This window comes from Populus nigra, chromosome 13 (assembly GCF_951802175.1).
Source record: "Populus nigra chromosome 13, ddPopNigr1.1, whole genome shotgun sequence".
Lineage (NCBI taxonomy): Eukaryota > Viridiplantae > Streptophyta > Magnoliopsida > Malpighiales > Salicaceae > Populus > Populus nigra.
This window is the reverse complement of record NC_084864.1, coordinates 8,782,137-8,795,416: the sequence shown is the minus strand read 5'-3', so window position 1 is coordinate 8,795,416 and position 13,280 is coordinate 8,782,137. Positions and strand designations below refer to the sequence as shown.

At 30.9% G+C, this 13,280-nt stretch overlaps 1 protein-coding gene across 1 annotated transcript; it reads right to left on the bottom strand.

The window, feature by feature from the left end:
• Nucleotides 1-9,871: 9,871 nt before the first annotated feature.
• On the bottom strand, nt 9,872-12,334 carry LOC133670411 (uncharacterized). The gene is made up of 2 exons (XM_062090896.1): nt 11,702-12,334; nt 9,872-10,877 (listed from the first exon to the last, which is right to left on the bottom strand). Exons 1-2 carry the CDS (start codon nt 12,263-12,265, stop codon nt 10,008-10,010), a joined length of 1,434 nt encoding a protein of 477 aa, XP_061946880.1. The 5' UTR covers nt 12,266-12,334; the 3' UTR covers nt 9,872-10,007.
• Nucleotides 12,335-13,280: the final 946 nt, after the last annotated feature.

Genomic DNA, 13,280 nt, shown 5'->3' with positions numbered 1-13,280 from the left:
AACCATACTTTTTAAAAACTTACTTTTTTCAAACCACATTCTAATTATAAATCAGATTAAAAAAAAACCTAGTCAAAGCTCCAAATAGCCCGAGTCCAAGTCAATCCACTTGGCCGGTTTTACAATGATATTATTTCTAAATGTGTCTATTTTTTTCATCCAGATTAAATAATTATGTTTTTTCTATTATGAAAATTCTCTTGACCTATACAATAATATAATTTTGATTTAAAAAAACAAAAAAAATCTCTAAGATTTTAATGGTTGTGTAATTTTAATTTTTCTTTGGTTTTTTTTTATAAAATTTGAACAAAATTTGTATCATATCCTTATATTATAGAAACCAAGGAAGTTTTTAGAATGAAAAATATAATGCTTTTAATTTAAATGGAAAAACTTGAACGGTATTGAAGAATTAAATACTACACAATAATATAATAGACACAATTAAAAACATAGGATATATTAGAAACTATTCCTTTTATATAAGGACAGATGGAGACATGTACTGATTTTTATAAACTCGCCTATTTATTTAGTTTTGTTGATTATATTTTTTTTTTTGACTTGTAGTTGAGATAACTTATTTAGAAATTGTTTGGGAATTTTTTAATTTATTTTTTTATTAAAATCTGATTTTTTTTATGTTTTGGATCATTTTAATGCGTTGATCTCAAAAATAATTTTTAAAAAATAAAAATAATAGTTATTATTTTAAATATTAGCAAAATAATGGTTATTTCAGATATATGAGTGGAGTAGTCTACTTGTATTTGAGATAACTCATTTAGAAATTGTTTGGGAATTTTCTAAAAAATTTATTTTTTTTGTTAAAATCTGATTTTTTTTTAAATTTTGGATTATTTTGATGCGTTGATCTCAAAAATAATTTTTTAAAAATAAAAAAAAATATTATTTTGATATATTTTCACATGCAAAACACTTTGAAAAGCAGCCGCAATCACACTATCAAATAGACTATCAATTATTTTATAATATAAATTCATAAACACGTGGTTGATTAAAAGTGCAAGTAAAATTAGTACAAGTACTTAAATAAAATAAAATTAGTACAAGTATTTAAATAAAAAAAATCATAAAATACAAGTACTTTATATATTATTATCCCCTAAAAATAAAATAAAAAATCAACGTAGGCTCACGTGACATGGAGTTAATTGTCAAGTTAGCATTCCAACAACAAAGCTAACAAAAGTTACTTGAGGTGCTTAAATTAAAAAAAAATAAACAATGAAGTTGATACTCAAATAGAAAAAACCACAAATTACAAGTTTTTCGTAATACCATTATCTATATCTAAAAAATCATTTTCACGTAAATATACGGAATGCTATTTCTGTTGTGTTGTTCTATGACTATATTATTATATTATATTATATTGTATATATCATGAGATTCAAGGCCAAGATCATCTAATGATAGTGTTACTCTACTAAGATTAAAAATTTAAGATTTGAGCAACAAAAAAAGAGGAGACTAAAAAGTGGAGACTATGTAGTGGAGTGTCAGGGAACTTAGACAAGAAAACAATAAATTGTTTTAACTTTTACGGGTTAAAACTCGAAATCGATCAAAATCGATCAAACTCGTAAAATCAGGACCGATTTTATGAGTTTGACCGATTTCAAGTTTTAACCCAATTTGACACGTTATATACATGTTGACTCGTAAAATCGTAAAATTTTAAGAGTCAACTCGCGATTTTAACAATCTTAGATTCAACTATGAATTGTCGTATTTGTTGTTATATAAATCTAAAAATCCACAATTAAATTAACTATTTAATTACATTTAGTTTTGTAATTTAACTCGACATGATGATAACATGTAATAAGAAACCAAAACTATAAAAATAGAACACTTACCTAATATTTATGAAGAAATGTGAAATTTAATTAAAAAAAATCAAAATATAAGATATAAAATACAAATCTTGTTTGGCTTAAATTGAAAATATTAAAATAAATTATAATAAAATATTATATGAATCAAATAAGAACCTTATTGAAGAATTTGAAAATTATTCATTTTAGTGTTTTTCCAATTATTTAAATAAGATAATTAAAAAACATGTGTTTTTATATATTTATATATACACACATATAAAGAATTCATTTCTAGTTAGCAAACATGTTCTCTGTTTTTTTATTTTTTTTATTTTAGAGAATTGAATTTTTTTTCACAAGTAAACCCAATCTATAATTTTTGAGTCATTGTTATTATTGTGGCATGGATGACTCAATTGTGGCATGGATGACATTGAGTGACAAGTTTTTTTTCTGGAGTTTTAATCTAATATCACAGTTATAAAAACACCTAATGATATGTGAAAGTCTGTGTAAGCGAACTAGTTATACAATAGAAAAACACATCACCATCAATATACCTTACTCATGGTAAGCTACATTATTGATTGATTGTTTTTCTAATTCATATTTCTATTTATTAGTCATATCCAAGATTCAAGGCAGATCTTCCATCGCAAGGAAGTGTTTGTATTATCAGGTTAAATTCTAATCGTTCTAGGATTCAAGTTTTAACATCACATTTATTTTCTATTCTGTATTTTTAATATCTGATGATATACTTTACAATGTAATTTTAAATAATAAAATCTACAGCTAATTTCTAATATTTAATACTAAGAGTATGTATTATGCTGTAAAATTCATATCACGAATATTAAACAAATTATTTTTCGTGATATTTCTAAAATTTTAGTCAAATCCTAATGGATAATCATAAACTAGTTATGATATCTATTTTTTTATTTTTTAAAACATGATAAAAATGTAATTTTTTTATAAATTTTGCATTGAAAACTTTTAGAATTTGGCCGTGTGCATTAAAATAAAAATATATTTTTTATATTTTTAAATTGAGGAACTTGTTTTGATTCTTTTTTGAATTTTTTGAAATTTCAAAGAAAAACATGTATTTTTTAATAATAAATTCATATCTTACAGTGTAAGTTTACAACTCGATATTAAGTGAAATTATTGAAAAAAACACATGATGGACCCATAATTTTTTTTAAAATGATCTTGAATTTTTTTAGATTTTTTAAAAAAATTTAAAGCTTATTTGACAAAACAAAAAAAAATCAGTAAAATAAAACTATAAAAAATCTGTTAGGACATGTTTGTTAAACAAGCTCTTGGAAACTCAAAAATACAATTTTATCTTTGTAAAATCATACACAACAAAACGCTGCCTTAAGAAATAAAAGGGCTCAGCCCAAACGCGACCCAAAATTGATGGCAGCCTCTTGCAAAAAAAAACGCATGGGCCATCTATCTTTAAAATAAAAACTTAACCCAGGAAAAGAAAATGACCCAAGCCAAGCCTTGACCCCCAAACAACAATTAATACTCTCTTTTGGCTTTTGAAAGATCAAAGCAGTAGATATAATATACTTGCAGTGACTTGTGCCCAGAATCCATGCATGGAAAAAAAAAAAAAAAAGAACAACAACCATAGCTCACGTAGAAATCTTACACCGAAATCCAACACTGCGTAAAAATCAAAACAAAGCAAGGTTTCTTTCCTTTTTTTTTATTCAATCAAAAACACAAAGGGGGAAAGATTTTTCTTCTTCTTTTCTTTAGCAAACCAAAAACATGGCAGATAGACAGAAAATCATGTAAAAACGGAACCCATAAGTTTTCTAAAAATTTTCCTCACAAAATTTGAAGTGATGATAGCTGCCACTGTGATATTGTGCTCTCCCGCCTCATGATGCTGGTGCAGAGGAGGAGGACACTAGCTGTTGTTGCTGGACCACTGCTACTGGAAGAAAATACACTGCTGTTGATAGATATGTCACCGTTGACAGGTTGTGCTCACGGTGCTGGTGCAGAGGAGAGGAAGTGCAGCTGCCGCTGGACTGCTGCTCGAGCACGGTGCTGAGCTGAAGACTTGCTGCTCACAGTGCTAAAGCAGAGCTGATTCCACAAGATGCCACTGCTGGAAGCGTACCTGGAGGCTCACGGCTGCATTGATGAGGAGGCTTCTGCTGAGGAAGACGTTAAAGGCTATTGGAAAATCCTCCTAGAATGCTCTCGGTTGAAAATATAAAACTGAAGGCTGTTGGTGCTAGCTGTTAGTATGGTGGCTGAGAGGTTGAAGGGCCGCTGCTGCTCTTCAAAACCAGTAAGAAAAACTTCCTTGCTTTGAGAAATAGAGAGCTGTTGAGGGTGAGCCACGAGTGAGGTTACTGGAGATGAAGAAGCTGCGGCGGGGGGAGAAAACAGTGGCAGTGATGGCTTTTGTGGTGGTCTTTGGTGGCTGTTTTCGGCTGGAATGAAAAGTGGGGGTAGTGTAAGGTGTTATAGAGGTGGTATATGGCTGGAAAGCGGTGTTTCGGGTTGAATTTTGTGAGTGGTTAAGCTGGTGCAGCGTTTTTTTTCTTTCCTTCGGTTCTTTCCTCTCTCCCTCTTTTCTCCTCTCTGTTTTCCGCTCTCTTTTTGGATTGAACGGGTCACAATTTTTTTTTTTTAGTTTAATGTAGGTGTTCAGGTCAGCTTGCGCGTACTTCGACTAATCCTACGGACCTTGAAGTAAACAACCATGTAAGCCTCCAGTGGCCATCATATGAGCAATCATAGGGTTCGAACCTGAGACCATAAAGGGAGCAAACCTCTTGATCCCAAACTTTTATCACTAGATCACCACTTAGATGGTTAACGGGTCACTATTCTTCTTTTTGTTTTTTGATTAACGTGGGTGTTCGGGCCAGCTTGCGCGCACCTCGACTAATCTCATGGGCCTTGAAGTTAACGACCATGTAAGCCTCCAGTGGCCATCATATGAGCAACCACAGGACTCGAACCTGAGACCACAGAGGGAGCAAGCCTCTTAGTCCCAAGCTCTTACCACTGGACCACCTCCTAGATGGTTAAACGGGTCACTATTCTTTTTTTTTTGGTAACCCGCGGTGTCCGGGCCAGATTACACGCACCACAACTAATTCTCAGACCCACTGAACACCCTGCAAGCCCAGTAGACATGTAAGATACAGCGGGGATGACAGACATGCACGCTGAGTTTCGAACCCAGGTGACAAAAGCAAGAAAACCTTGCCTCTGCCGCTGGGCCAGAAGGCTCGGTGCACTATTCTTTTTTTTTTTTTGGATTATCGTGGGTGTCCGGGCCAGCTTACGCGCACCTCGACTAATCCCACGGGCCCTGAAGTTAACGACCATGTAAGCCTCCAGTGACCATCATATGAGCAACCACAGGGTTCGAACCTGAGACCTAAAAGGGAGCAAACCCCTTAATCCCAAGCTCTTATCACTGGGCCACCACCTAGATGGTTTCAGTGCACTATTCTTAATAGTATAGGAGGTGGGGAAGATGCATGTTTTTTTCTTCCTCTCGAGGGAGACATGAAATTACTCTAAGCTTTTGAGCAGTTTTTTTCAGGACCGAAGAAAAATATTAAGAATAGTTGCCAAACAACATTGTTATCTGTCTTTTATTATTTTATTTTCTTAATTGTGCATTGATACATCTTATTTGAAAATATTGAAAGAAATTGTGATAAAATATTAGATGAATCAAATAAAGAATTTGAAAAATATTCATTTTAGTGTTTTTCCAATATTCTAAGTAAGAGAATTAAAAAACATGTGTTCTTTTATATATATATATATATATATAATTTTTAGTTATTAAATTTTTTATGTTAGAAAACTGAATTTTTTTTCACAAGTAAACCCTAATCTAATATATATATATATATGCGGAGAATTCTTAAGCACAAACTTCTTACAACAAGTGAAATATTGCATGGGATTGACGAAACCAAGTAAAGCAAGCAACATTTTCGACCACACGGTACAATTACTGGCTAGCAATGCCAATTTATTTTACATCATCCAATTTTTTTACGAAACACACAAAAAATGAAAAGAAAAATTAAAAAAGCCATTGTTTATGAGTATTTGAAAATGCAGTAACAAATAATTTTTAAAGTACTTTTTACTTAGAAAATATATCAAAATAATATTTTTATTTTTTAAATATTATTTTTAATATTAACATATCAAATGATCTAAAAATAATAAAAAATTAATTTAAAATAATTTCTTTTTTAAATTCCTTTGAAATACAAAAAATAAACAGATACTTAAACTGTACAGTATCAACATAGTGGAGCTTAGCCTTGGGTGCGTGTTGTCTAGGGTTACAGTCCAATCTATTTTTATTAAAAAAATTAAATAAGAAACTCCAAGTTAATCGAACTAGGTGCATCTTTTTTTTTTGTTAATATAGATATTCAAGCCAGCTTGTGCGTACCTGGACTAATTTATGGATTCTGAAGTTAACAACCATATAAGTCTCTATTAGTCCTAAAATTTATGGAATTCAAACTGGTGACTTATAAGAAACAAATCTATAATCTAACTAGTTCATTTTCTCTCAACTAACATAAAACACACACCTTTAGAAGAAAAAAAGAAAAAATAAAGAGAGAAGCTAGCATAAACAAAGCAAATAGAGAGTAGCAAAGGCAAAGTACAAAATTACATGTTTAATAGAATAATAATGATTGCTTTTTATTTTTTTTAATTAGAAAATATATTAAAATAATATTTTTTTAAATATTAATCTATTAAAATAATTTAAAAATATAAAAAAAATTCTTAAATGTTTAAAAAACATGATTTCAATAGAAGCTATCAAAGAATTCTATACTACTTCTTTATAATTTGGAATCTTACGTTTGTCTTGGATAAGGGTCTACGGCCTATGTTGTAATTGTATTGTGGGCTAACATTTTATCTCTATAGTTTGATAGATTATTCAAAACCAGGGCTCAAGATCCAAATTAAGCTATAACTAAGTGCTCAGTTTTTTTTACTGTAGATTGCACAGTGCAGTCCACAGTAAAAGATGAGTTTTCTTTTTTTATATATTTTTAGGGTTTTATTCTTTTTCTAATAATTTTTTTTGTTAATGTTAAATTTTTTTATTCAGTTATCAAATTTTCATGACACGGATCCCAGGTTTAACAGGTTAACATGACTGCACAGTACAGTCCACAGTAAAAGATGAGCTGTTTTTTTTATTTTTTTTATTTTTTTATTTTTTTTACACTTTTAGGGTTTTATTTTTTTTCTTTTAATAATTTTTTTTGTTAATGTTAAATTTTTTTATTCAGTTATCAGACTTTCATGATACGGATCCTAGGTTTAACAGGTTAACATGGTTTGACGAGTTAACCCAAAAATTATTTTTTTTGCTTTTTTTTTTCTTTTTAATTAATTTTTTTCGTTTACTTTAGTTTGTTAATGTTAATTTTTTTTTCTATTTAGTTATTAGACTTTCATGACATATATTTCAGGTTTCACGGGTTAACCTGGTTTCACAGGTCGTCAATTTTTTTTTATTTTTTGTTTTAATAATTTTTTTTATTTAATTTAGTTTGTTAATGTTAATTTTTTTATTTAGTTATCAAACTTTCATGACACGGATCCCGGGTTTAACGGGTTAACCTGGTTTGGCGAGTTAATCTGAAATTTTTTTTTCTTTTTAATTAATTTTTTTCGTTTAGTTTAGTTTGTTAATTGATAATAAACTAAAATTGTTCAGTGTTTCACTGTGCAAGTCCACAGTGAAACGCTGAGCTGTCTTTTTTTTTTTTTTTTTTTCGTTTTCTAGCTTTTATGAGTTTTTTTTTGCTTTTTTCTTTGTGTTTTTTTCTTTTAATGAATTTTTTTTGTTTAATTTTTTTGTTAATGTTAATTTTTTTATTTAGTTATCAGATTTTCATGACACGGATTCCGGGTTTGACGAATTAACCTGAATTTTTTTTTTGCTTTTTTTTCTTTTTAATTAATTGTAACATATACTAAAAGGGATTAGTGTTTTACTGTGGACTACACAGTGCAGTCCACAGTAAAACACTGATGCTTTAGGTTTTTTTTTTTAAGTTGTCTCATTTTTTTTAGCTTTTTTTATGCCTTTCGGGATTATTTTTTTGCTTCTTTCTTTGTTTTTTTCTTTTAAATTTTTTTAATTTAATTTAGTTTATTAATATTAATTTTTTTATTTAGTTATCAGACTTTCATGACACGTTTTTTGGATTTAACGAGTTAACCTGGTTTGACAAGTTAACTCAGAATTTTTTTTTTTGCTTTTTAATTGATTTTTTTCATTTAGTTTAGTTTGTTAATGTTAATTTTTTTTTATTTAGTTATCAAACTTTCATGACACATATCTCGAGTTTCACGGGTTAACCTGATTTCATGGGTGAACCCAGTTAATTATGGGTTAACTGTCAATTTTTTTTGTTTTTTTTTATTTTCATAAATTGTTTTTGTTTAATTTAGTTTGTTAATGTTTAATTTTTTTTTATTTAGTTATCAGACTTTCATGACACAGATTCTGGGTTTAACGGGTTAACATGGTTTGACGAGTTAACCCGGATTTTTTTCTTTTTAATTATTTTTTTTTGTTTGGTTTAGTTTGTTAATTTTCACTTTTTTATTTAGTTACCAGACATTTATGACACGAATTCCGGGTTTAACGGGTTAACCTAATTTGACGAGTTAACCTATAATTTGTTTTTTGCTTTTTTTTTATTTTTTATTTTTTTTCATTTAGTTTAGTTTGTTAATGTTAAATTTCTTTCTGTTTAGTATTTTTTTCTTCTTAGAGGTTTTTTTCTTATATTTTTTCTTTTTAATTAATTTTATTTAATTAATTTAGTTTATTAATATTAAATTTTTTTCTAAGTAGTTCTCGACTGATGCCTTTAGTTTTTCTTTTTGTTTTTTTGTTGTTTTTATGCCTTTGACTATGGACTGCACAGTGAAAAGGCTGATGCCTTTTGTTTTTTTCTTTTTAATTAATTTTTTTAATTTAAATTGTTAATGTTAAATTTTTTTCTATTTAGTTATCAAACTTTCATGACACGGATTCTGGATTTGACAGGCTAACCTGGTTTGACAAGTTAGCCTAGTTAATTCTGGGTTAACCCATTAATTTGTTTTTTCCTTTTTAATTATCAAACTTTCACGATACGAATTCAAGGTATGACAAGTTAACCAGGTTTGAAGGGTTAACCTAGTTAATTCATATTTTTTTTCTTTTTCTTCATTAGTTTTTTTTCTTTCTGTTGGTTTTTTTTTAACCAATCTATTTAATTATCACACTTTTATAACACGACCTTGCAACCAGACCGACGTCCAATGCTATTGGGTCTGGTATTGCGGTCCAGACACTTTTATGCTAAGGGTTAACCCAAGTTTAATGTTATTATTAATATTATAAACATTATTCTTGGGTCAGGCGTTGCAACCAAACTTGAGACTCTTGGGTATAACTTTACAAAAAAACCTAACACTTTTAGATCTTGATTATTTTTAAAATATAAAAAATAATTAACCCGCGGTATCGCGCGTGGCATGTAACTAGTCTAAGCTATTTTAGAACATGCACCTTTTAATTGGCAAGTGAGCTTCACGCTTGAACATCTCTATCCTTCCTGCTTAGTTTTCAATGGCCCAATATCAAATTTAGCCGAGAGGCTGAGACTTATTTCAGTCTCCATACCAAATTAATACACAGATAAATTACTAAACATCAACATTAATTTTTTTTTTGAAAATAATATTTATTTTAAAAAATTATTTTGACAACAAAACAATAAAAAACAAATAATAATTTTTTTAAAATACATTTAGACTACAATTCCAAACACGGTAAATTAAATTGCTATATTCTCATTAGACGCATGGTTGCTACCTTCATGGTCGCCCAATATGATTTGATATAACTCTTGGAATTGCCTCCAACCGAAAACTTTACATCCACCAACCAAGAGGAAACGCAGCAGAAAATCTTAAGGAATCAATTCAAGCTTGTCTTGGGGAAATATAGTTAAAATCTGTGTTTTATACAGTAATCGCAATATGAACACTGGAGATTGTAATTTGATCACGTACATGAAGCACAAAATATTAAGGATATGTATAAAACTAACCTCTCCCTGGAGAGGGAACGACAACAACATGCATTTCTGTGTTGTTTGGTGGAAGATGTAAGCGAAGGGGATAGATCTTCCCATTCAATGGATTCCTGGAGCAAACTTGGATATCAATGAGCCCTGTCTCTTCTTCCAACTTATTCTTCAATTCCTCCACCATGCTTCCCTTAAATGTGAAGGAAAGTTCTTCATTTTCGTCAACATCACCTTCTACATTAATGGCCACACGGTAATGTATGGCCCTGCCTTCATTTTTCACCGACGAACCTTCGAAAGAATCATCGGACTGCATGCACAAAAATCTGGGGGACGTCGTTGGTGAACTAGCCTCGGAATTCGGTGCCGTTTGACTTTGTTCACCAGGTGGTTGTTGTTGTTGCTGTACTGGCGGAGTTGCAGGATCTGGGACTCTTATCTGTACAACATCCACATCCCATAGAATCCAATCCTGCGTCAAAGTTCTATGAGGAATGTCATGTGTTATATGATTTCTCCAAGGTGGCACGCCTCCATTTGCGCGTAAATATTGCCCGTAACGCGTCCTGAGCCTAACCTGGACGCCTTCCCTGATGGGCTCCCATTCCACAGAAGAATCCAATCGTTCAGGCAAAGTTTGCAGCACTTTCTTGCCTGTCATTCCTAGAAAGAACGGCAAGTTACTGGCTGTCAAGTATCTGCCAAAACAACTTTTCAAACATATAACATTGCTATGGCCGACAATCTCCACAGTCCATTTCGCATTCTTCACTGTCCCATTGCGCTCTTGGCTAACGGTTTCTTCATCATCATCTGCTGTAAGATACTTGTCATGGTGACTCCGAAGACGAACAGAGGTTGCCTTTTCAAAAATATACATAGCACTCTGGATCAATATAACATGCACATCACCACATTATATAGTGGAATCAAACAGGCCAATCAGATGTCTAAATTAAATGCATGCATTTGACAAGGAATTTAACACATATATACAGAGAAAAGAAAGAAAACAATCGATTAACATCGCATGCATCTCTCTCTAATTTCATACATGCCTGACCCAAAGCAGCTAATGGTTTTAAATCCATGTCTCAACTCTTAACGGTTTCTGGGAGGATTGCGAGGTGTTGGGAAAGCTTAATTTAGTAATCAGTGAAGCAAGAAACTAGGAGGTTCACTAAATATATTAATTAGGAAGCTAATATTGGAGTACGCAGCTTAAAGAAGAATGAAAGAAAATTTCTAGTTGTCTTTTAGAAAATATAGATAAACACTCAGTAAATATATTCTAGGAAATTCTTCATAGAATGGAAGTGATATATAAACTCGTTTTCAAGGGATCAAATTAATGTAATTTAGAAACTATATCAATATTTTCTTACAAGACAAGCGGCTGCCAGGCGCAAGTTCCCATCTAGGGCGGCCCGAAGAGTTAGAAGAAGCCACGCACGTATGAAGTTTACCATTAGCACATCTAGATAGATGGTTACGTGAATCAGTTGAGTGGGTCAAGACATTGACTTTTGAGTTTTAATTAACACAATCATGTTTTGTTATTTTTTCCTAAATATCCAAGAACTAAGCCCGAGAGAAACAAATATTCAATTTTAAAGATCAAATAACTAGATTATATAATTTCAAACACACATGGGTGTAAATATAGTGCATAAATAGATAAATTAAAAGGTGAATAGTTAAAATCCATACCTCTCTTGCAATACAAAGTCTGCTGCTAGAAAAACTAACGACCAACTGGGAGCCTATATCGGAAAGCGGTGAAGCACCGGAGAGCTGCGAAGCAGGCAATATAGTTTCGAGAATGTCCATCACATCCACTTCCCAAAGTACCCAATCGTGTGTTACAGTCCTACGTGGGGTGTCGTGTGTGACCGAGTTTCTCCATGGTGGCATGCGTCCGTTAGCAAGCAAGAACTTGCCTCTACTTGTCTTTAACTTGACAAGAAACCCTTCAGTTCTTGGTTCCCAATCAATCGCAGTATCCTTTACAGATACTGGCATATTGTCTTGTACCACTTTCTTCCCTGCCATGCCTAGCAACAATGGCTCCTCCGAGGCTGTAAGATACTTTCCACGACAACTTTTTAGTCGGATATGATGGTTATTGCCTTGAATCAACTCTACTGTCCAACGGGCTCTTCGTGATGATCCGTCGCGGCTCTGCCGAACAGTTTCTCCATCCTCATCTGCAACAAGGTACTTGTCGTGGTAACTCTTGAGTCTCACTGCTTTGGCTTGGTTGAAGAATTCCATAACGTACTCTATGATCAAGATGAGAAATTAATGATTAATTAAAACGAAATGGGTGCCTCCTCTTTTCTGTACAAGTATCAAGGGCAGGGGTGATCAGAGGAGGTTTTTTAAATACATATAGTACTACAAATTAAATTACTTGAGTGCCGTCGAAAATGGAAGAACAAAAAGTTTGACTTTTACAGTTTTTGCTGACCAAGATCATATCAGAGGAGTCTGACACCATGAATGAATGAAGGGCGAACTCGCGTCGTTAATAGGACAAACGACTAGGATTTGTATTCAAGGAATTATTGAGTTAGTTATATTCTTGTTGGTCATATAGTCAACGTCTTTGTGTTCTAGATTTGGATCGGGACCGAATTGCATCTTGAGGATTCGCCGGGGAGCCACCCTTGCCTTTCGGTTGTACCGTGCAGCGTTTCTTATCATCTAAAAATATTTTTTTATTTATTACTAGTGAACTTTTTTATAACCTGAAAATTAAAGCTTAACTATCTGGTTGATATTTTAATTTTAGTTTTTATTATTTTAATTTTTAATTTTTGATCTTGAGTTTTTATGAAAATTTTATTTATTTTTAATTTCTTCATTTTATTTCAATTTATAAAATATTATATTCTTTAATTGAGTTTTTCTTCTTTGAATTTCTAATTTCTTTCTTTGATTTTTTTGTAAAATTTTTATTGGTTTTTAATTTCATCATTCAATTCAAATTGATGATATTATATTTCTAATTTGATCCTCATTATTTTGATTTCTAATTTTTTTTTGCCTTTAAAATTATTATTCTTTTCAGTTTTACCCTTCATGCAAAATATTTTTTTTATATCAATTGTGACTCTCATTATTTTGATTTTTTTGGTTCTTTTACTAAATTAATTTTTTGTTTCAATTTCACCATTCAATCATATTTTTTTTATTTTAATTTTGATAGTTATTTTTTTAATTGCTATTTTTAATTATTTTGTATAATTAAAATTTATTTTTTAATTTTATCCTTCAATAGTTGATT